The sequence below is a fragment of the Mycteria americana genome, chromosome 9 (genome assembly GCF_035582795.1).
Source record: "Mycteria americana isolate JAX WOST 10 ecotype Jacksonville Zoo and Gardens chromosome 9, USCA_MyAme_1.0, whole genome shotgun sequence".
Lineage (NCBI taxonomy): Eukaryota > Metazoa > Chordata > Aves > Ciconiiformes > Ciconiidae > Mycteria > Mycteria americana.
The window spans coordinates 20,425,851-20,450,360 of NC_134373.1; the positions used below are offsets into that span (position 1 = coordinate 20,425,851).

General features: G+C 41.4%; 1 protein-coding gene across 3 annotated transcripts in view; it reads right to left on the reverse strand.

Moving 5' to 3' along the window:
• MAP3K20 (mitogen-activated protein kinase kinase kinase 20) overlaps positions 1–24,510 on the reverse strand; it is a 96,201-nt gene that overhangs the window by 65,898 nt on the left and 5,793 nt on the right. For 2 of the 3 annotated variants that reach the window (XM_075512115.1, XM_075512113.1), the window contains exon 2: positions 23,388–23,577. In XM_075512115.1, the coding sequence (XP_075368230.1) occupies positions 23,388–23,546 (159 nt within the window). In that variant the 5' untranslated portion in view covers positions 23,547–23,577. Of the gene's footprint in view, positions 1–23,387; positions 23,578–23,829; positions 23,917–24,510 lie in introns of those variants that run through there. The other variant, XM_075512114.1, reaches the window with a different exon arrangement.

The window sequence follows — 24,510 nt, forward strand, 5'->3', positions numbered from 1 at the left end:
ATCCTTTCTAAACACTTTTAATCACTCTGCTGTTGTTAGCACTAGTGATTCTAAACTATTCCTTTCATGTTTTGCTCTTTTCAGTTGCTGTAGATCAGCTGTGAACTCTATTAGCCAATTTAAAGACACTTATCCCTTACAGTGAGAACCAGATGCAAGTCAATCCACATCTTTGAAGCTTTTGTACTTTTTATGACAAGAAGGTGCCATGTTTCAATGAAAGACTGACTTTCAGATAGCAAATTACAAAGTGATAGTTAAAGACTGGTATTTCAAAGGTGTCTTAGGCACTTACAAGAACTATTTAGAACCACCTTTAAGCATCAAACTCATGCTTAAATCCAAAATGCCTAAATGCTCAGAAGAAAATCCTGCCATGCATCTGTCTGCCTAAAGGCTAGCGAAGAAGCCAGCCCTCACTGGCTTGGGCATGACACACTCACTTCCCTCGGTAAAGCTGCTATCTATCTTATGCAACCTAAATAAGCATCAATTTCCTTCCTAAGGCCATGGTGATGTCAAGTAACATGTCTTTAGTTATTTCATTATATTACTTTTTTGTGTGAAAGACAGATTTTTTTGTTTGTTTTTTTAAATGCTGGATTGAAGCAGAACTAGAAGGAGCTCAGCTGAAGGAAAGGCACAACCCAAACACATAAATACAAATTCCTTGGACGTAACATAGAGACACAGTCAGATGCACAAGGTGACTGCAGTGGAGTTGAATATTACACTTAGTCCCATGATAAGCTTAGTCACAGCCTGGTACTGATCATCAAACCATGCTAAAACCATTCACCCTGTACTTACACCGCAGGTATGGGTGAAATTATGTCCCTCTCTCGAGTCACGCTGAAGGGAATTACAGACTAGATGCCATTTCTTGAAGGCAAGGCGATTCAGAAGTCTAAACAAACCTAATCCACTGTTTATATAATTCAACCACTATCATGAAATCCAAGGTCAGAGCAAATTACACTAAAAACATTTTATTAAATTCTCACTTACTGGCTTCTGTAGCATTATTGTAAACCAAACCCAATTCATAAGACAACTACAGTATAAGATTTAGGAACCCAGGTAATCCCTCGTTGTACAAACTAACTGTGTCCTGTGAACCATGGTCTAGATCACAGTGCTTAACGGCTAATTTATTTTTATGCCTGTTTAATCTCTGTTTATTGACATATGTGAAAATGTCAATTACATCATCTGTGACTGACATTACCCCACAGCTGCCTCTAGACCTGCTAATCATAGAACCATAGAATCAGTAAGGCTGGAAAAGACCTCTAGGATCATCTAGTCCAACCGTCAACCCAACACCTCCATGCCTACTAAACCATGTCCCAAAGTGCCACATCTACACGTTGTTTGAACTCCTCCAGGGATGGTGACTCCACCACTTCCCTGGGCAGCCTGTTCCAATGCTTGACCACCCTTTCAGTAAAGAAAGTTTTCCTAATATCCAATCTAAACCTCTCCTGACGCAACTTGAGGCCATTTCCTCTCGTCCTGTCACGAGTTACTTGGGAGAAGAGACCAATACCCACCTCACTACAACCTCCTTTCAGGTAGTTGTAGAGAGCGATAAGGTCTCCCCTCAGCCTCCTTTTCTCCAGGCTAAACAACCCCAGTTCCCTCAGCTGCTCCTCATCAGACTTCTGCTCCAGACCCTTCATCAGCTTCGTTGCCCTTCTCTGGACACGCTCCAGCACCTCAATGTCCCTCTTGTAGTGAGGGGCCCAAAACTGAACACAGCATTCGAGGTGCGGCCTCACCAGTGCTGAGTACGGGGGGACAATCACTTCCCTAGTCCTGCTGGCCACACTATTCCTGATACAAGCCAGGATGCCATTGGCCTTCTTGGCCACCTGGGCACACTGCTGGCTCATATTCAGCTGGCTGTCGACCAACACCCCCAGGTCCTTTTCCACTGGGCAGCTTTCCAGCCACTCTTCCCCAAGCCTGTAGCGTTGCATGGGGTTGTTGTGACCCAAGTGCAGGACCTGGCACTGAGCTTTGTTGAACCTCATACCATTGACCTCAGCCCATGGATCCAGCCTGTCCAGGTCCCTCTGTAGAGCCTTCCTACCCTCAAGCAGATCAACACTCCCACACAACTTGGTGTCATCTGCAAACTTACTGAGGGTGCACTCGATCCCCTTGTCCAGATCATTGATAAAGATATTAAACAGAACTGGCCCCAGTACTGAGCCCTGGGGAACACCACTTGTGACCGGCCGCCAACTGGATTTAACTCCGTTCACCACCACGCTTTGGGCCCGGCCGTCCAGCCAGTTCTTTACCCAGCAAAGAGTACACCCGCCTAAGCCATGAGCCACCAGCTTCTCTAGGAGAATGCTGTGGGAAATGGTGTCAAAGGCACTGTTAATACTGCTCTTAAACTTCTAGTACAAACAACTATGCATGAATACTCATATCCTCAGTATTTTCAGCAGGTAAAAACAGAGTCCTCCTCTAGGCCTTGTCTGTGTTCAGCAATTGCTGAACAGAACCCACCAACACAGATTTTGAGTGTGGCCAGCAGCAGATGAGGGGACAAAGCAGGCTACCTGGACAGTGTGGTCTCGTCACAAGCAGCACAGGCCTCAGCTCACTGGGATGACACAAGTCCTAGCTTGCTTTTGCTCTGTCCAGGGCCAGTGCAGCAAAAGCAGCAAATGCAGCTTAGCTCTGACAAGATCTTCAAGGTCGGCGCTGACTGCAGATGTGGGCAACGGCCATCTGATGCTGAGCTGGCGTTACTCGGGAACGCAGACAAGGCCCTGTCGTCAGATCTTTAATTGCAGCCGCACAGGCAGTAAGGATGTGGACAGAGGCACTTTGCGTACAGCTGTGTTGTTGCCTGCCAGCTACTCATACCAGCCGCAGCTGCTCTTGTTAGAGCTCCCTATCCCAAGGCAGCTAAAGTTAGCAAAGACCAAACGACTCAGCATATTTTAGTTACCCTGGTCCTCCTTGGAAATACATTAGAAAGTTTCTACTCTCACACTTCTAGTCAAGAGAAGTGATCAAGGTTTTGGGCTAGCAGCCTATCCCAGCAGCACAGCTGGATCTGCAAAAGCCCATCTGTCCACAGAGTTTTTTCAGTATGAAAAGACTTTTTTGCTGGGGTCCGGGCAAACTGGACCCACAGGAACTTAATCACCATTTCTTCCAGGTCCCTTTGGAGCCACTGGCCGGACAGGACAAAGTACGGCCGTCCTTCCACCCTGGTCTGAGCATGCTGGTTTAGGATTAACACAGGAAATAGCTGCAGCCTGTTGTGAGACCATCAGGTCAGCCAGCAGCCAACCGACTCTCCTGTTAATAAATCAGTTAATTGCACAGCAAGAGGCACCTTCGCTCCATGCAAAATTACAGGGTCGGACATGGTTAGCTACTTAAGGAATCTGATTAATACAACTTCCTTAACTGCCTTCTGATATTTATTATTACATTGTGCAACAGTTTGGTTATTTACTTTTCCAAAGAAATGTTTGCCATCTTTATTAAGGAGATAGTTAGATGCACTTAAGGCAGCTTTGAAAAGATATTTTTTCCCAAGTCTTGTATAATTTTAAAGGCTTTGACCTTTGCCATGTTCTTGGGAGAGTTGCAACTTAGCTACTCTCAGGGGGGTTTACAGCCTAATAAAAGGGCAGCTGGAAGAGGCCAGCTGATGTTTTATTAAAATCGTTCTATTTACTGACAACCACATACAAAAAAGCTATAGAATACTAACAGAAATCAATCCCAAACCTTTATTTCCAGATTCCTGCTCAAAAATACATTCAGTCTGCCTCCATTTCCAGTGTCTCAGGAACACTCCCCTGTGAATTCACTAATGTCTAATAAGGGATGATGTCTCTTATAATACACTAGTTTCTCTAGGTAAATGAGCCCAAAACATCATTTTACAGACGCAATACTAAGACAATCAGCATCTAAAGCTACAGTTCAGCTACAAAACACTAGTAAAATACGCATCTTAGAATCCTACATGCTTATGGTTTTTTTTGTTAATGTAATGCTGACAAATCATTAAGGCAAAAAAAAAGGCATACTTTTTCACAAGACATGTATGTTTTACATGCTTTAACATAAATATTATACAGCCACATGATGATTCTTTTTAAATTATGTTAAGGTTTTGACAGGAGCCAGAAATTACCCACGGCAGATAATTTTTACTACTTCACTGTTTCTGTCCTTTTGAAAGTTAAACTAATACAATTCTTAATGAGCAGGATATAGAAAGAGTTTATGTAATTTAGCTTTTTCTGGATTATTATCACACCATAGTCTTAGAAGACTACCATTCTATCATTGCTAACAAATAATCCTCTCAATATGCAATAAATAAAGGGATACTTAAAGAATATTAGAAATATAAAACCACTAATAAGAATTATACAGTAGGGAATATACAGTTTTGAACATAAAAAGAAAATCAAGCATATACAAAACAAAAATACAGGACTTTGCCTACTGTTTTGTTTGTTCTCATAAAGTTTTGTAGAAAAAAAACCAAAAACAAAACCAAAGGTTTTGTGCTTTGGGGTCCCCAAGAAGAAAGCTAACAATAAGCAAAAGCACAGACTACCCAGTTCAGGGAATGTTTGTTAAACCTATTAAACTGTCTCTGATATTAACAATGCAAGAGGAAAACCACATGAACATGGCAAAGCCAAAGAATCCTCAGTGAGATCTTTTAACTGCAAATAAGCAGAATTATCATGTGCTTTGCTGAGTGCTGTGAGCACCCTCCCAGCACAAATGCGTTACCACCTCTTTCAAAAGGCAATCATAGTTCTTAAAACTATCGTTGCATATCACTTAAAACTGTGTGAGCTTGGGGTTCTTTTTTAGTACTCATTTAGAGTCCTAATAATAAATAGTACTCTAAATGAGTATGCAAATAAAAGCTATTTTCTGTAGCCCATTAACAAGTTAAAACTGTCAGCATTTGTTATGTCTTAGAACAGCCATATCTACGCGGTGTTAGAGGGATACTGTTTCATAAACCACACAGAAAAGAAGAGCTAAATTACATTCTCAGAATGATGCCACCAGCACTTCTGTAAATAACAGAATTAAATTCTCATATCTACAACGACATACAAAACATGTACTTAAAAGCATTTTGATTGAGCAAATGTTTCAAAGCATCAAATTTGCATCCAAAATTATGTCCTACACTGTTACAAGTCCCAGAGACTAAAAGTGGAAATATAAAGGAAACTAATAAATTCTCATTGCTATATAATCATCTTATCATTATTTTAAATCCACTGTTTTATATCACCACACAATCCTCATTTTTTGAAACACTGTGGTAGAAACACACTTTAAATACCTTGTATTGACTTTTACGTTGCAATCTTGAAGAAAGAAAAAAAAAGCACATTACCAAGATACCTCAATTCTGTTAAACTGTCATAACGTACCACGCTGAAGGAATATGGACATAAATTTATTATGTGCTGTTACAGGTTCACCCCATCTTATGTAATTTACTTTAAAATATGTCATTTGCACCATGCAGTGGCAAACGTGTATGAGCATTTCTGGAGGAAAGGAACACCGTAGGACATGTTAGTAGTAAAATGTATTGGATATTGACCATTTGATAAGAAAACTGAGTTTTATACTCTACTATAACTTTTTATAGCAACCTTTGCCCATAACTTGGCAGTTTTAAGGATAATTTGAAGGCTATGGGATTAGAAGTATTATCCAGTGAATTCAGAACATGCCCATCAAAATACTGCAAAGGCTTGCTCAGCCCATGAAAAGCAGGCTGGTCCCTCCAAAAAATCACAGGGAGATCTGTCCTTGTGACATGGCAGCAGACCCTCTGCCTTATGCAGTAAGAGGGAGTTAGATCAAGCTAACTGGCTCGATCCTGCCACTGACGTACATCAGCCCTGTACACCAACCACACGGAGCCCACCCAGCCGTAACCGAGCAATTGCAAGATCCTGGTGTTGGTCTTCCTCATGACCGGGGTTAAAAACTTGCTATCAGTGAGAGAAGAGGCTGCTAACAGAAGCTGCAGCATTTAGGATAAAACTAAGCAAGGGCACTTTCTGCAGAAAATCCTTACAGAAGGTTTAATAAGCTTGAAAACAACATTTTGAGTTACAACTACACTGTCATTTACCAAAAAAAAAAAAAAAAGGGCAGCACAAAGATCATGGAGAAATAACTCATTTTCACACAGATTTCAACTAGAAATCCACTATGTCCAACATATCCCACAGGAGCATTACATTTTGCAGCATACAGACTGAGATTGTATCAGCATTTAATGTTAAGGTATCTGATAAATGGAGATCTGCCAAGAACAAGAAGAGTATTTTGGATGTCACTAGTGTTATTCACAGTTAGTAAAACTCTTCAAAACACGCATAAACTATGTATTTGTAATGGTGTAAGAGTTTAGAAATGAGCACTGTCCTGCAATATTATAAATATTTCATTCAGGCAGATTTAGAGTAAGAAGCTGCCTCCAGCTGCAAAGCAATAGCAGCAATTGAATAGAAACAATAGATGAGTGGACTAAACAGCAGGTTTGAAATACCTGAGCTCCCATTGAGCAGTTTATTTTCAGCAATCATCATTTCTCTTCTCAATGTTGGGAAATTTTCCCATTTACTCACAATCATTTTGAACACAAACTCGCTTTGACAATAGAGTACATCAACAAAACCCACGACATCTCTAAAATACAAGGGAATAACAAAATGTGAAACTTTCTGACTCCCTGCTCACTCCACGGGTGAGCAGTTACCATGGCTAATATGCAACACCTGAATCTTTCCAGACCCAAAAAATGGAAAAATATCCAAGGAAATTATTTCTGAGATCAAAATCACTATAAGTCTCATGAGCACCTTGTTGGAAAGACATTCTGGTACAACAGTGATGGACAAACCCAATCCCCTCTCAAGGAGTCTCTTGCAGTACTTAGGAGCAACAGAAGAGAAAATAATGTCAAAGAAATGGTACCTGGAGAAAGGCCATGTCCATACATATCCAGCTAGAGCAGTGATTTTTCTGAGGTCTGCAGAGTATTAGTAAGGAATCTGGATAAGATAACTTAGAAGAACAAATCTAGTCTCATTATACAGTGGCTTTTGCTGAACCATTAGCCCAGATTCCAACAGAGACAGCAGCAGCTATACTCATGGGTCCTGATCCACTCCTCTAAAGCAGCTATGATCTTTCCACTAAAGTATTTTCTCAAACTTGATCATGAAAACTGTAATCTAACCAAGGAAAAAAATTGTCACGTTCTTGATGAACACTCACGTTAAGCCTGTCTTAGAGTAGGTAAACCCAACCTACTGTAGCTAATGATACAGACAGCACTTGATGGTGATCCCTCTTACTGGAATCCCAGTGATTGTTATAATTCCAGAATATGTTCCTCAACCAGACAGGCTGAGCCCACCCTCATGAAAACAGCACATCACGAGATGTGTTACCTCCCTGTTACATGTTAACAGCAACTGCTGGGGAACCATGGGCGGTTTTGCTTTCTACACAGGCTATCAGAGCTGTGTAGAAGGCTCTCCCCAGTTATCACTCAAAAATTACCTGCCCCTGCAGAAAAGCGAATAATCTCTCCCTATTCAGAGACCACCTACTTTAAAAAGACACAAAATTTTCAGTACAGAAATCCTGGCTGTGACCAGCTGGCATAAAAGAAAGGAGAGAAAGTAGTTGCCAACTACAGACATTCTTCTGCTCAAGTGTCTGAGAGTCCTCCACAGATGAAAAGCATTTCTCATGCCACATTTACCTATGCCATCGCACAAGCTCACAAAATCTGGGGTTTTCAAGAAAATGAGTTGTAACCATAATCTGAATCTCTGACTGCTGTGCATTATCTGAATTATGCACATCATGGGTTTATGTGCAACTGTCCAAATAAACCACCGTGAATCATGGTGAAGTCTTCACCATGAATCTGCTTCCAGTTTTGGTTTTACTACGTATTAGCGACAGACCGCCTTCCTTCCTGAATCCAGAGCAGCAAGCTGTCTCTGTGACTTACCAAGTCTTCTTTCTCTTTACCATGACTTAAGCAGTAAGCATCCTTCCTCAGGTTACAGCCAGGTTACAGCTGAGGAAGGTTACATCCTTCCTCAGGTTACAGCTGAGATTGGCAAGAACGTAAGCAAGAATGGTCTCTGGGAACACAGGACTCCCAAATCCACCAAAATCTGACTTTTACCTTCTCCAACTAAGTATGACTGCCCTTCAGCCAGGACCATGCCATCAAGCAACAGCCAGAACAGACTTCACAGCAGCTCTCTGCCTATGTCCACACTACCACCTAGACCACTATCAATCAGTCTCCATTCCCAACAAAACTAAAGTTTCAGGACATAAATTCCTTACCTGCTTTTCAGAAAAGTTACTCTTCTTTGTCTAAGATAGAAAATTGTATTTTACTTAGAAAATAGGCTCACATGCCACCCCTACTGGGTGGCGATGGTCAAAAAATGAAACTAGACAAAAACGAAATTTCAAGCTTTTACTTTTATGCAAAGTAGATCCACTGTTTATTTTTTCTTGGGATTCTTCAGGCTACTTCCATGGTAGCTCAATCTTTTTCCAGTAAGACTAAAAAATTTCAAATAATACAATGCCTAAGATAAAAACCTTAGAGGAAAACGCAGTATTTAAAAATTGGTTTTAGTGTCATAAAAACACATTTATTAGTATTACTGTACTACATATTTCTCACACGTAACTTGAGCTTTTGCCCTACTTCTCTTTGATTAATTTTTTGTACACAGAACTCCTTATCTTGACTTCTTTATAGCTATCTGCTTACATAGATATGTCAATAACAACTATTTCATTTCTAATCCTCATTATAAAAAAATTGTTGTCAGAAAAGAAAACCTTTTTTTTTAAATTATGTTGATATCATATCTATATAAGGATACAAGCGGTCAGCCTCAAAATAAATTGTTTAAAAGTATCTCTGAACTCTGTAGAAAGCTGGAATCTAGAAGAACCTATCTAGAAGAGTGATAGAGACTAATTACAGAGTGACCTGGTATCCTATGAAGGCAGTGGCTTTGAGTTCCATCAACAGCAGACTTACAAGAGGCAGAGAACTCGCACAGTTTTTGTACCACCACAGGATACCAAATTAAGCCAAAAGTCTGATTTTCTCATTGCTCCTCTCCAACCAAACAGCAATATCCCGAGCCAGTTCCTTCCCCAAAGTTACGACAGAACAACCAGAGGTACCGTAACCTCTACCCATGTCTGTGCTGCAACCTTGGCTCTGTGGTTCAAACCCACCAGAAAGAGCAAAACTGAGTAATGAGCCAAACTGAGAACGTTAAGCCTGAGACCTGCTCCAACTCCTCTGCGATGGTTTGGTGGAACAGAGCACGTGCAAACCAGGAGCATTTCCTCTAAGGAGAGTTGGAAATGTGCAAAAATCACAGCATCATGCATGCCATTAATTCTCATTCTCCAACACGTACAAAATGCTGCTGAGAACTGCTCTAAATCACACACACAAACAGACCAGAATTTCTAAAAGAACACAGATGTAGGAAAAAGTGGTAAATAGAAGACAGCTGAATGCAAAAATAACAGTACTGCAATAATACTCCACAATGTAACCACAGTGTATTTTAGGTTAAACATGTAAAGGGAAAGAACATCTTGCAACCACATTCAGCTTTGGCATTTCTCCATTTTTGAGCTTCTACTTCCACACCAGTAATCTGCACTTTCAGACTTCATTTGAATTTTCTCTTTCATCATTTTATGAGAAAAATTCCAAACACATCAGAAATAAACATGAGAGGAATACCACACACATACCCTAATGGGGGATGAAGAAAGTTTAAAAGGCCAGTTAGAAAATGGAGATCATCTATTTTGTGATTACAAAACAACTAACTTGCACTACTTCCTCCATCGCCCTGCACTGTGCTTCCCAAGGACCTGCAATAAATGAAACAGCAAAGAGGAAGCGGGAACGCTGCATTATGTGAGCCCACAGGAACTTCAGGACTGGGGTCACGTCATGCAGCATACCAATGAAATCTCTTTTCCACGGGCTGTACCTGAAAAGCCGAAGAGGAGGCAACATGCTGCAGCTAATGACAATTCCAGTCTGAATGTGAGTGCAGCAAAAAGAACTGGCACTTCTCTTCCTATTCTAGCAATGCCCGTAGTCCTTGCATGATTACTAACTGATTTCTGCTCCGAGTACGACAAGGATTAGATTGGCAAAGTTCATTACAATGAACTGAGCTCACAAGCTATCCAAGGCCCAGGAGCTACATGCTGTTTCGGTGGCACAGAGCACACTCCAACCTGCAACATCTCCTTTGGCGTGGGAGAATAACAGCATCACATATACCAGAGCTTCCCATTTTCCAATGCCAGAGGTATGCAAAAACTCGTCTGAGGACTATTCTAATTGACGTATAGGGAGAAATCAACTCCCATCAAGGACCAGACACAAGCAAATGTAATTTTCCATGCTACCTTCAGGTCAAGCAAGGTTGGGACGACTTTAAGCATTCTCCTTCATCCAAGCAAAATCATCCTATAGCAATACTGATGACAAAGCTTCACTGTCTGAGACACATCTCTCTGGAGGGCACAGCCAGAACCCTTTTCCACCCTGCCAGAGTGCTGTATGGCTACATGACATTTCCCCTCCCTTCCCACGCGTGCTGCCACTCTGCCGTGCACTTCACTTGCAACACCACTGGCCTGCTGAGGGTGTTCACTTCTAGGAGACAATTCCCTGATTCCAGGGAAAGTCCTTCCTTCTGCCTGGAAAAAAAAGAAGAAATGGAGCTTAGGAAGGCTAACTCTCTTATAAGAAAGATGCGGTATTGGCAGGAAAAAAGCACCCAGAGAAACATTTCTTCTTCTCTTCAAATAGAGTTAACAGTATCTTGTTATTAGTATTCAGTGTTACTATAAAGAGGGTTTGGCTGATCCTATACATCCGCAAGGCAGTCATAATCCTTCTGCCTTTTTTCCTTCTTGAATTTGAATTGTTGCAGTTTGGAGAGCTTCAAGATTTCTCCTCAAGGCCAATTACATCAATTATCTCTGTCTTTATCAAATCTGGATATAATTACTGTAGTTGGCTCTGAGTGGAAAATATAAGACCATTTGGAGATTACTGTTGTGCAGAGCAAGTGCGATGGTCTTGCATATTATTGCAAACCTTGCAAATGTTATTTATTAACATTTCAACCATTAATATTCCATATTGTATCCTCAGGGACAGCACCTTGTTGTTAGCTTCAGAGATGGTTTGGAAAGGAAGAATCATTTTTAGTTTTAGCTAGGTAAAGATTAGATACCTATCTTTAGCACTTTCAGGACAGACAATTCTGTCATGAATGCTCGCAACTCTTGCTAAAAATCTAACTACATTTTTAGCTAATAAACTGTTTGAGAAATAAAGACATTTCCTACAGAGCAAAAATAAAATTATACTCTTACTTTTCCAAAATTTGGAGAAAACTGAGCATTTCAATTAGGTCAATGATGCATCTAACTTTAGGTGCTGGCACTCGAAAATGATCTTGATATTGCTTCAAGTTCTCCATTGCTTGCTCCCATTACTCCCAAACCACCAAAAAAGCAAAACTCTTCTTTTGAAAAGGAAATCTTGACGAACAGAGATCTTAAGCCTTTAGAAGTGTCCTGCGTATGTTCTCACTGTTTAGTTTAGACTAACATACCTTTATTATTGTGTATGTACAAAAAGAAAGCACAAGGTGTAATAGTCTTCTGAAAATACTGTTTTTTTGTTCAAAGTTTCTACTGAATTCAGAATTTTGATGGGTTGAAGCAAATGGTGGTACTAGAATAATACTGAAGTTGTAGAATTCAGATCTTAATTCTTCCAAATATGTATTTTAAGATATACATCTTCTTTAAAATGAGAGGAAGTAAAACTCCTCATTCTTTTAAAAGCTGTGTACAGGGATGGATTTTCACAACGATGAACAGCCTAATCAGGGTGAAGAATCCTCAACTGAAAGCTCACAAAGGGACCCCTCTATCCCTTCTCCCTTTTTTGATTTCCGCTTTTCTCTTGAAAGGGGTGTCTCACCAGAGAACCTGAAGAGTGAAAGATTTTAAAGTATAGGACTGAAATCCATCAAACCCAGGATTGTGGTCCAAACCCAACCAGCTGTCAAACCCAGAGATACGAATGTATGCTCACTTCTGCCTAATAAAATTTGAATCAAACACTTTGCATCTGATTCTCCATGTGAGCTTTTATGCAAACTTCTAAAGTGCAAGGAATCCTGGGGTGGAAGAGCTATTCTGAGAGCTTTCACATAGTTCATGTAATTAGGGAAACCACTTCCTTTGATTGTAAGTGTTCAAAACAGCTGAATTTCTTCTTTCAAAGGAACTCTGTGATTTGGGTCATCTCTTTTACTTGCTCTTTCATGTTTCTCAAGATGAGAGGTGAGACTGTAGAGCACATTATTTAGAAAAAAAAAAGATTCCACTTTTTGTTTTAGGGATTGAACTTGGACTATTCAAAAGGTTGTCATTTGGAAATCTCTCTTTCCCTCCCTCTGTTTCCTTCCTTTTCTGATAAGCTCTTCAGTGGCTCCAGCGAACATAGTCCAAAATGCCAATTTAAACCTAAGGGAAAACTGAAATACGGTACATAAAGGAAAAGCGACTCTCATTTTCCTTTGTACGGTTGTGGCTGAATATGTAATTATAAAGGAGCTCTAGCTGCAGGATCTCAGTCCCCATGTCACGTTTACTTTTTTAGTGGTTCTAAACACTGACCAAGCAAAAAGGCAGAAATACAGATTTTAAAAGACAAACAAAGCAGCTGCCCTGGTCTTTGAAATGGGTCTGTGGGCTTTTTCTTTCCCAAAAAGGGAACTCTGGTCACAGTTTCAAGGCAACGACCATGTCACTACAGATAACAGCTGATGCCAGTGTCGTTACAGAATCAAGTGTCACTTGCCCCGAATTTCTTGAGCCAGGCACCCCGTTAGTGCTGTTACTCCACGTTCATCTCGGTAACAGCTGTAATGGGCAGGGAACCTCTCCCTTCTCACAGCATAGCACAGAAACACAGTAATGAAAAGGCAGGAGGTTTCATACTGCAGATTTCAAATTTATTAAGTAACAACAGGATGCTTGTTTACCCTGGGAGGACCGAGCTTTATTCCCAGTCAGTGAAAAATTGCAGGACTCCTTCCAGAATTGTAGCGCCAACAGGGAAGTGGTTTGCAATGGGAACAGAGTAAACCACTTGGAACACAGCACCAGAAACCACATTACTGACAACTTCTGCACAGGACAGATGAGACGCTGGCTCGGAGAGAAGACTTTCCAATAAAGACTTTGGTACAAATACATGAACCACCAAAAAAGCAAAAGTTAAGAGCAGAACTCCAAAATGTGTGGTCCTAACGAGTGGCGTTCTGGATCTTGTACTTGTCTTTAGGGCCCTCACAAACTCCTACAGTGGGTACTAGCAAGGTGACATCCTAAAGGAAGAGCAATTCAACAGCTCCAAATTTTATCCAGCTGTTGGTACATACATACCTCACACGCAGCACCTCAGCATACACCGACACGTTGCAAAGAGGTCAAAGTAAAAAGCCTTTTCCTTGGTTTAGGAGATTAAAAGTACAGAGTTCGCCAAAAAGGAAAACCACCAATCACTACTTATAAGCCATCATCTTTGATAGGATTGCCTCAAATGCATATGAAATTACTAAAATTAAGGTTATTATTTCATTAGACGAAAAGTGATTTCTGTGCTTTTTCCCCTCTAACTGCTCACAGGCACGCACTACATCTTCTCTGCTCTGCGATTCTTCCAAGGAAGAGGACAAGATATCCTCTTGGAAAATGTCACCCACCCACTCAAGGGTGCAGCAACTAGGTTATTTTAACAAGTTTCCAGAACAACAACCTACTCGCCTCTCCTATTCTGCCTCTACCAGATAAAAATTTGTAGAGAGCCTCAGCTTTCATTGAAAAGCCAACACCCACCCAGCCTGCATGCCCGCCTTTTGTTTTTTCCACCTTCCAAAGACAAACTTCGTACAAAGCAACTGCATGCTTTCTTGTGTCTACCAATACCTCCCTCACTTCTCCTACAGCAGCTCAAGGGTTTTTACAAGCCATGCTTATTTTTGATGTGGCTACTGGAAACTCACGTGCCCGATATACAAAACCCACAGCTATTTGGTCATGTGTGTATCGTGGTATCTTTTTTCCTCTCCACCAATTCAACATTTAGCCATAAGGAACCTCAATTTTCAGAAGTTTTGGAGTAAAATAAATGAGCAACCAGAGGCAGAAGAAGAGAAGCGGAAGACGTGCGGCCCTGTCCCCTTTCAGCGGCATGCAGGGGCCAGGCACGGCTTTGCCGAGGAGGTGCAGCCGTAGGGGGGCCCCTCCTCTGCGCAAGAGGCTGCCCCGCTCTCCGGGCATCGGGCAGCCGAGCTGCAGAGGGGACCGAGGAGGCACAGAAGTGGTCACCGTTACTCAAGTCACCCAGTTTTGCAGTGGAGCTGGCTTTCTTAAAGAGAAATTATGCAAAATGCAGATTCACTGAACATTAATCTAATAAACAAACACGTATTTGCAAATAGGATTCTTCCCCAGTAGCTGAACTCCAGTAGCTGAACTGCCCTCCAAACAGGGCAGTTTGGAGGCGGCTGGATCAGAAGAGCAGCTCCATATTTGCCCTTATTGGCCTCATCTTCGCAGCATATTAGCACAATTAATCGAGCATGAGAGGAAGAGTTAATGCTGAAGCTGTTCTCTGGGCTCCTCTGCAGCCTCCAGCTAACATAAACAGGTCTGAATGCTTCCTTGTGACCATTTATATTGCCCCCTTGAAAAGGAAACTTTCTCTATCAGCACCTTAATGAGTGGCAATAGGTATACATGAAATAACTTCTACAGTTTTAGTTGCGTCATTACAATTAAAAAGATTGGTTTTGATGCTTCCCCTAAAGTTAGGATATGTATTTTTATATATTTTTTCTTCAACTTTGTTTTCAACGAAATCTCGTGCCCCAGACCCTTATACAAGTCATGTGCAGCCAGTCAAAAATTAAGGAAAAAAAGAAAAGGGGGGGGGGGCAAGTAAAGGAAGGCATGTCTAGTCCTATAGAGTGTTTTACTGCTCTCTTAAGAGGGCAAAACATGTTCAAAATTCCATTGCTACCATGTGCGTGGCAGGTAGTTTGGGGTCCCCAACCAAAGACTGTGGCCCCCGTGCTCAGCTTTGAACACACCTGTGAAAACCAGCCTCCAGGAGACCCATCGTCCCAGACTCAGATCACACCAGCTCCAGCACAGACCCCTGACTTCATTTGAACCATCACACAGGCATGCAACAAGCCAGAAACTCTGTTAGATTTCAAACAATACTTCCACACACCTTAACAGCAACTTTGGTATTATCAGAAACAATAATTTGTCATTCCATATGCTGCCATGAGTGTAAATTATTTAATTAGAGTCCCCAGGGACTACAACACCAATAGATTTCAATGCGGGTTACAGGCATTTAAATTGCCAGCTGTCCCTCAAAGCACTCGGGACTCAAACGTGCAATCACTTACCATACTCTAAAGTTACCACTAGATCTCACCTGCCATGCGATTTTGTGCTTTAACCTTGTTTTAAGAAAACCATATAGTTACATAAATGTAGAGATAAGACTAACTTGAACCAACCCTCAATTGCTTGAGCCTGCAACAGCCTAAAACACCACCTTGAGAGAAAAGGATCTCTTCCATATCCATGAGATTTCCACAGCAAAGCTTCAGGACAGCTTAAACATCCAAAAATACCATTTTGCAGTTGATCACTTCAACAGACGCTCGGGGTCAGAGAATGTCGTGGGAGGGGAAACAAAAGAGCTGCCATTTGATGTCAAGGGTTGCTGGCGTGGAGAAATAAGCAACACAACCTCTCCTCCAAATTATAAATAATAACTGAACCCATGCAAAAAAGAAAACAGAAAAGGGAGAAACATACCTAGAGCAAAATAATAATAACAAAAACCTAGGAAAAATACCCTTAATTGCAGCTAAGTATCTACTGGCAACTTGAGCAACCCACTGTCAAACAGAAATTTGCAGCAGATTGACAGAATAATTTTTAAGACAATATACAATGGCATTTAATTATGAAACTAAAGAATATTTAACAGAATACTTACATATGTAATAATATTGAATATCCTAACAGGCTGCATATTGTGGATAGCAAAAAGGATAAGAAAGAGTACTTTCTAAATAATCAGAGACAGATTTTCTCCCTATTCTAAACAGGATTTATTCATAATTTGTAGGAAACAGGCATAAAAACTTGTTCACCTGCAGATGTTGCACCTTCTGAAAAAAAAAAAAAAAAAATTAAAGATAATTGAGGTAAAAGGGTGCAAACCTCACAGAGATATCCTAGCCCAGGGATCAGGCACACGGTAAGTTCCTGTGCCTCAACCAAGCTTTGGCAACTGCACACGTATTCTTGACCAGCAGCACACGCAAGGTAATTTTGCTTCACGCTGACAAAGTTTAGGGCAATTCAAGAGAGTCAAGCAAAAGGAAGCAACAGACAGATCTGGTGCATCTTAGCTTATTAATTTACCTGTACATCAAGTTTGTTTATGTAGTAACTGTTCAAAGCCATCCACTGGTCAACAGATGGACATGTGCAATTAACCCTTTACAATTTCAGTACAAAATCTGGTGGTTTAGCTGGTAAAAAAAAAAGGACAGGGTAACTTCTTAAATATGGCTACAGCAAGATTCCCAGCACTTGTGAAACTGCTTTTCATTTATTGCAAGCTAAGATGACAATGCTGACAGTCACTATGTCTCAGCTGACCCAAAATAACTTTTGAAGGCACAGATTGCCAGTCTGGGCCCTGACACGCCAGTTTCATTGAAGCTGATGTCTAAATCAAATTAAACCACAGTTGGCTTGATTTAAAAGAATTAAGAGTGTATACACAAGCCTGTGTAAGTAAGAATCTCAAATCAGGCTGGTCAAAAAAACTCAGTAAGCCAAGCAACTCATACTACAAATACTCACTATTTACATGAAGCAACTCTGAAAGACATTACTCATCTAATGAAAAACTTGGTATAAAAATGTTTAAATATACAAGTAAAAAAATCCACTACAATAAAATGCAGCAAAATACAGACAAATACGTTTCTATGCCTGGACTGCTACATTTCTGAGATTGTTTTGGGGAGCAGAGACGCAGAGGAACGAAGTTTCTTCTTAAGACAGACAAAATTAAACTAAAGCCTGTTCTTCCCAAGAATAATTATATTCTGGCAATGCTGCATCATCGTTCATTATACTAGTATCTCCCAAATACCAATGGGGTTTTGATATCATTTTGGTTGCAACACATATGCCACTCGACAACAGTCTTATCCAAAGCACCCACCAAGAAAATCTAATGCGGTGACTTTCGTGACACCTGAAAACATGACATTCATTTACAAAATAAAGTCCTCCAGAAAGTATCCCTTGAATCAAAGCCAAGAGTAGGGCAAACTCAAAAGCAGTCAGAGATTTATTGCAGAAGTCTGTCCTATCCAAAATGATTTATTCTGCGAGATACAGAATATACAACAGCTGGAGCATCTGAATCCATTTTGACAACTTCCACAGTCTAGAAAGGATACCGAGTATCCTCTCGATACCTTTTGAGAATACCCTAGTCATAGCGTATTCCCAAAATCGGGGTATTGACACCGGGGTGTTGAGGGTATCAACACCCTCGATACCCTAGTCAGCACCAAGAGGAGTGCTCTAAGCTATTTCCTTACCAAAATATAAAAAAAGACACAGAAAACCCTGCAAAATAAGCACCCTGTAAAACAGAAGCAAAGACATTTTAAGACATCCCTCTGGTATAATAAATACAGTTTTATTTCCTTTTAGCTGTTAACAAGATACAGCACTATTTCTTTAAATGAATATGGGGCTGGAAGGGTTCCCATGAGACCACTTACCCTAGGGATATACAACCTTTCTTTTTTTGTGAACTCCGTAATTTTCTAGTATAGGCATATATATCTCTGGAAGGCTCATATATTTGGCTCCTACACCTTACATGCCTTTATACAGCACACATTCTAAGCCCTCTCTCACCGTTCATTAGCAGTAGCACCTGCACCAAAGGACCGTGGGTTGGAAACATGGGGTTTGTCGTCCCCCCACTCCGAGTTGGAACCCAGTAAATCCAGACATTTCCCGGCAGATGTTACCTTGCATCACTCTCAATACTTGCTGACTCAGACATGAGAGGGGTAAGGGAGTAAGGGTAAGGGAGTAATAAAATAATAAAAAAGCATCAAAATTGCCCTTCATTACAGCCAGGTCCCAGTGTGGAGACTCATTCAAGGCTGGCATCCAAGCACCCATACCAGCTATAAACCGCAAGCAAAAAGAACATCTACTATTTTTAGTCCTGTCAGGGCTAAGTATCAATTTCAGTTTGGTTTGCTCTGCTCTATTTTACTCTGTTGTTTTTCTGTTGTTACTCCTGAAAGTCCTTCCCAGTCCTTACTCTCATGACCCACATTAAAATTACCGCATGCTCTCTTTTAGGACTACAAACATGAGTGAGGTAAATCCAGTGACATCCGTGTGGTTATACTTAACTCATCCCCTTCAGAAGGTACAAGCACAATCCAGATTTTCTGGACAGTCCCTTCCAGAAGTGGATCATAAAATCAAAAAAAGTTAACAAGCTGCATTATATTCCATATGAAAAGTTTTATGAAGCATAAAAGATCCCCTAAAGCTTACTGCACATGTATTGCATACAAGAAAACCTGACAACATAAAATTAATTTCCATGGTAGTCAGACTTCCAGCAATACAGCAGCATCAAAACCAGTAAAAACATGTTTTTATTTTTGAGTTGCATAAAACTGAAATGCATTGCACAGACATGACTGAACAAAGCATGCCCAGTTAATCCTACTCAATTTAACATCTCTTATCCACAAGTTAGTTCTGTTAGTTCACCAGAAGTATTTCCCCAGTAAGATTACAGTTACATTTTACTGGGTTTTTTTCTGCCACTCTCGTGCAGTTCGCACAGACCACCGCCAGCATTTTGAAGCAATCCAGGAACAGCTGTACTGCATGAAACCAACAATTTTGTACCTAAGTACCATGGTGGTTACAGCTGAAGCAAGCAAATCAGATGCAATACTGCTATCCATCAATAGCACGGAGATAGTTCATGGATCATGGAGTACTTCCAAAGAGCAGTGACATTAAAATTCAATTCAAATTTCAGGTAAAATTCCAGCAGCAATGAATCTCCCAGTGAAGAACCACACTCCAGATCAGATGCTAGCTGCCAAAAAACAGCCAGCAAAAGCACAGCCTTCAAAAGCAGTGACAAATAACAGGTGAACTTCAGAGGTGTACAGACAATTGAAGCAGGCGAGTGCTATTCAGTGAAAAGTTAACGTGGCGAGGCATAAAACAACAGGTTGTAACATTTCGCTCCAGCAGTTATCTGCTCAAGATAATGGAGTCAAAAGAACTGCTAGCAATTTGCAGAATAAGACCTTTGGGCCCAATCCTCCCGTCCACTTCAGTGGGAGCCAAATTATGGGCTCATCCAATAATTCATGTAAATCGTTCACAAAAACACCAAATAACTTCTTGAGTAGTAGGTGTGCGATTTTCTTCGATGAGTGCACATAATTATCACTTAGGGCAAAAGGAGCAAGCGCACATCCTACTACAGTAGGCACTTCTACTCCTCCCACATGCATCATAAACATCAAGCTGATAGTTTGATTTTCCATAAAACATTCACAAGGAAATCCTGTTCCTTGCTTAAAATCTAAAACTGCTAAAGTGCTTGGACTAGATAGTAAAATGGCAATTTAATTTTGTTTTTGCTGTTATTTAATCACTCAAGACACACTCCTATGGTTTACTTAATCAGCAGAAGTCTTCTCCAGAGTTTCAGATCTGATACTCTAATCAAGGCCTTGCAGCATATTTATTTTTGTCGGCACATCCTATTTAGCTGTATTTTATTCACATAAACACACACCTCTTCCCATACAGTCACATTTTACTGGCTGCCTATAAAAAGTTAATGCCTTGCAGAGGTCTTCCCCTTCCTCAAATTTTAAAGAGTTTTGAAGAAATCTGCCTGAGCAACACCCTTCCAAGTATTTATAAGTTTTTCTGAGCACATATATTAGTTTGTTCCGGTATATAGCAGCATATCATAAATTGCTTTGTTTCACATGTTAGAACTTGTTAGCCACTTGGCTAATATAAAGCCTTCAAGATCTTTGCTGGTTTTTATTGGCTTGTTTAATAAAATGAAACACAGATACAACATATTTGCAGAATGATACCACAGCTCTATTGACTTGGCTTGTGCCCTTGGACTCGGCTAGCACGAAATTCCTCTGAGCAAGCCTTTCCCAACTCGCCTCTGTTTTCTCTTTAATCAGTTGTTATGGATTATTGGCAGCAGTTAACAGAAATACAAGACAATCAGTCATGAAGTTAAAAGGACACTTCCTTTTAAATAAACCAGAAAGGGTAACAATTAGTTTTCTGGACTAAATGCAAACCATCCAAATATCTACTAAACACAGTTTAGTTACATCACAGTTACGGTAAGTTATTCTTCTATTGCTATCAGAAAAGCCAGTGACCCGCCATGACTTTCAGCATCGTTCAGTCACAGATGTTCATTACTGTCATCACTACAGATAAACACACTGTATACTATGTATGTAAACAGAATGAGAGCCATTAGGGTCAGCAGACACCTTTAGGCCACCAGGGTTGGCCTCTGGTACGTCACAGGCCACTGTACTTCAGCAAGCTGCTCTTGTGTTGAGCTCAACAACTTGACAAAAACAATTGTCCAAAAAGACATGTCAATGTGAAGACATGAAGAAATGGAAAGGCTTCTGCATCTTTGCTGCTTCTCTTTGTAGTCTGCTCCAAGAGTTACTCATCCTCACTCTTTATAATTTGTGCTTTATTTCCCATTCTAATTTGTCTGGCTTCAAATCGCAACCATTAGTTCTTGTAATAACTTTTTGCACTAGATTAAACGAGCCCAGCATTTTCTCCATATGAAAATGCAATTTTTGTAAACAAGCTCTTATTTTTTAATTCTCTAGGGTTTTTGACAGACAAGTTCTGGCAAAACTTGCTAGACTTATTTAAGGCATCACCACATGCCTCTCTGCTGCCTCCCCAGAAAACTTTCAAGAGAAGGTGCCCACACCAAGCTGCTCCCAACTATAACCCGTCTTGTTAGTTTAAGCTGCAAATGATGACTAGTCTGAAGGAAAATAAACAATTTTGTGCTGGAAGGCACTTGCTCCCCTTCTGTCAACTCATCCTGATGGATGATGTCCATCACCCCCTTCCAACACACACACCCCACAGCCCCCCTACTTTCCACTCTGAGTGTGTTTTGCAGTCCCCCTTGGGCTGCCCCTCCAGTTCGCTTACATTCTTTTAAACACAACAGAACCGGGTCTGCACCTACTGCCTAACACCCATTTCCCCAGTGCCACGTACCAAGAGAAAGCACGCCTGGTTCTTACAAATGACTTGATCCTCATTTGGATATGCAACGGCATTAACCTAATTTGTCTAACAGCACCATGATATGAGCGCTTAATGAGCTGCAAGTCTTCATTAATCCCTAAATACACCCTTAAATTATACTAAATTCTTTGCAGCATACGGTCTCCTTTTCCTAGTGTGCAACCTGTGTTCCCCATTACTACAAGCTGAACATTGTATTTGGCTGTTTTTAAAAAAAATATTTTTGTTGAATGGTCCAACTGTGTCAAGCAATACATATGACTGTCCTACTTTCTCCATCGTTTCCCATTCCACTAAGGTTTATGCCATCACAAGATGTAGTAATACTGTTTTTAAATTTTCTTTCAAAGATGCCTGAAGTACCTAGCAACAGGTCTAGCACAGACTCCTGTGTAATCCCACCAGAAAAACACCTATTCAATAAAAATACTTCACTGACCACTACTGAGATCTGCCAGCCAGTCAATTTTTAAGGAGTGCATTAGTGACTGCATAGCACCAATTGTACTTGTCTTTGTTTATCTTTTGATATTAACAAATAGTAGAAATAAAGAGAACAGTACAAACTACATTGGACAGAAGGTGTACATCTCCCACCATCCTGGAAAAATCATGAGATCCTTCCACGTTATTTTAGACAGCAAATTGCTTAATCATGATCAAACATGCTTATCACATCACTAAGCATGACATAATCACGCTAACTCGGTTGCTGCAGCAGTGGGTGAACTTTGGTGTCTGATTATTTACTAAGCATATTATCCCTAGCGCTGCTCTGCTGTCCTCCTGCTTACAACTGTCTTCCTAAAATACTTTGAGGATATTGTATACGAGTTAGATATAGCGGTTCAGTAACTGTGCTGTCCATCACTACACTGGTGTGTCCTCACTGCTGCATCAGCGGTGGTGACCGGCAGGCAGACTGGAGTGCCGTGACGACCACGTACGCTGTCTCTGCTGGGACTGTGCAAAGCTGAGGGTCAAGAGGATTTTTAGGTGTACCTAAAAATCTTTTTCAAAAAACCCTCAAACCAACCTTAGTTGGTAAAGGTGCAGTAAGTTAATTCTGCCTTTTCCCACAGGATTGCCAAGGACCTGTCCGCCTTTCCAGGTGCACAGCACGCTGCGAGGGAAGGTGACTGGTAGAACAGTTAGGCTTAAACCTCGCTGCAAGATGAGACCAAGCCGAAGTGCGGCTATGACTAACTCAGAGCTAGTGGAGCCCCAGATCAAAACCTGCAGCAGGCAGGGAAGACATACTGCTGAGCAACACATGCTAAGCCCATAGTGAACATACAGTCGTGAACCACAGTGCTTAAGAGACTAGATGTAAAGAGGAGAAAACAGAAGCAGGCAAACACAGTGAACACTACTTCTTCCTATCTAGCAACAAGCCCAGCAGTGTTGAAGGGAAATTACTAGCTCCACAGGTGCAGCTAGCTCTCCTCCTCCTCAGGGCCAGGGCGGAGAGGGGCTGCTAAACAAGAAACATGGGGGAGGACAGTAAACAGTAAAACAGTAACGCTTTAAATCAGAGACACCCTCGGCTGCGGCCCCCTCAGTATGTCTTTATAGCAACATCATCCAGCTACAGGGTTTTGTAATTAAACAAACAAAAAGCCCAAGGTAGTTTGCCTCAATTAGCTAGAGGATGGAAGACACTAGAAAGAATTTCTGTCCTTGTTTCCACAGCAGACAAAGTGAATGAGAAGTAAACTTACCTCTTTTTCTATTTTGAGCAGCTTCTTTACAGCCACCTCCTTGTCCTGAGAAATCCATCGGGCTCGGTAGACACTCCCGAAACTCCCTCCACCGCAGTTCTCAAAAAACTGCAAGTCATCAAATCTAATTTGCACAAATGAAGCACTGGTAGACGACATCTCATAATGACAAAATATACCACAGCAAAACCTGTGAAGAGAAAAGCTGCCATTAACATGTATGCTCTGTGGATTTATGGACTTTCTTACCCATCCTCAGACACCCCAAAACCCAAACCAGTCGCCGTAAACACACTACAGTAAAATCCACGGGGCACAGGAGGGAAAGAGCCTGGGAACTCGCACTCCAACAGGCTGTGCGGATGTTTGCATAATTTGCACGAGTATTAGGAGCAGCTGGGAGACAGAAATGACTAAAAATATTCCTCAGAGTGATACTGACGTTTCCTGAACACCTTGGAAGCAGCTCTGCGAAAGGCAGGCGCGTCGCTGCCTTCCCCGATGCGAGCGAAGCGCGCCGACAGACGGGAAGCATGCTCTCTGCTCCGAGCTTGCCTAGGAGCTCAGGCATGCCAGGCACGCCGGCTCTCCTGCCGCCCCGGCCGGGCAGGCAGCCTTCCGGCAGGCTGGCAGCAGCGCCTCGGCACGCACCACGCACGCTGCCGGCGCTCGGGGCGAGGTAGGAGTGCTTCGCGCAAGGATGTGGAAAAACCTGGCCACGGTAAATGTCTCTTCCAGGGTGACTCAGTTCTGTTCACATGTTACAACAAAGCGCAAGTACATGGTAATTCATCTGGGTTACAGTATGTGAAATTCTGCAGCCTGTGCCAAGGTCGGTGTCGGCAGTTTCAAGAGATGATCCCATGCCTGCTGCCAGGGGAACAGAACGTCCTTCTCGGAGATTTCACAGCGATAAAGCTTATGCCCGTAGCAAATTTCAAGAAACGCTATCACCTAAATACATGAACAATGACTAATTTTAGGTTTCTTTTTTTAAATGGCGTAAGATCAGGAAGCCTCAGGTCCTTAGTGGGACTGCAGGACACTGCATCCTCCAGAACCATCTGCAAGCCTGCTGCAGGATCATTTCAGATGCACCAGTTTAGACAAATTAGTTTTAATT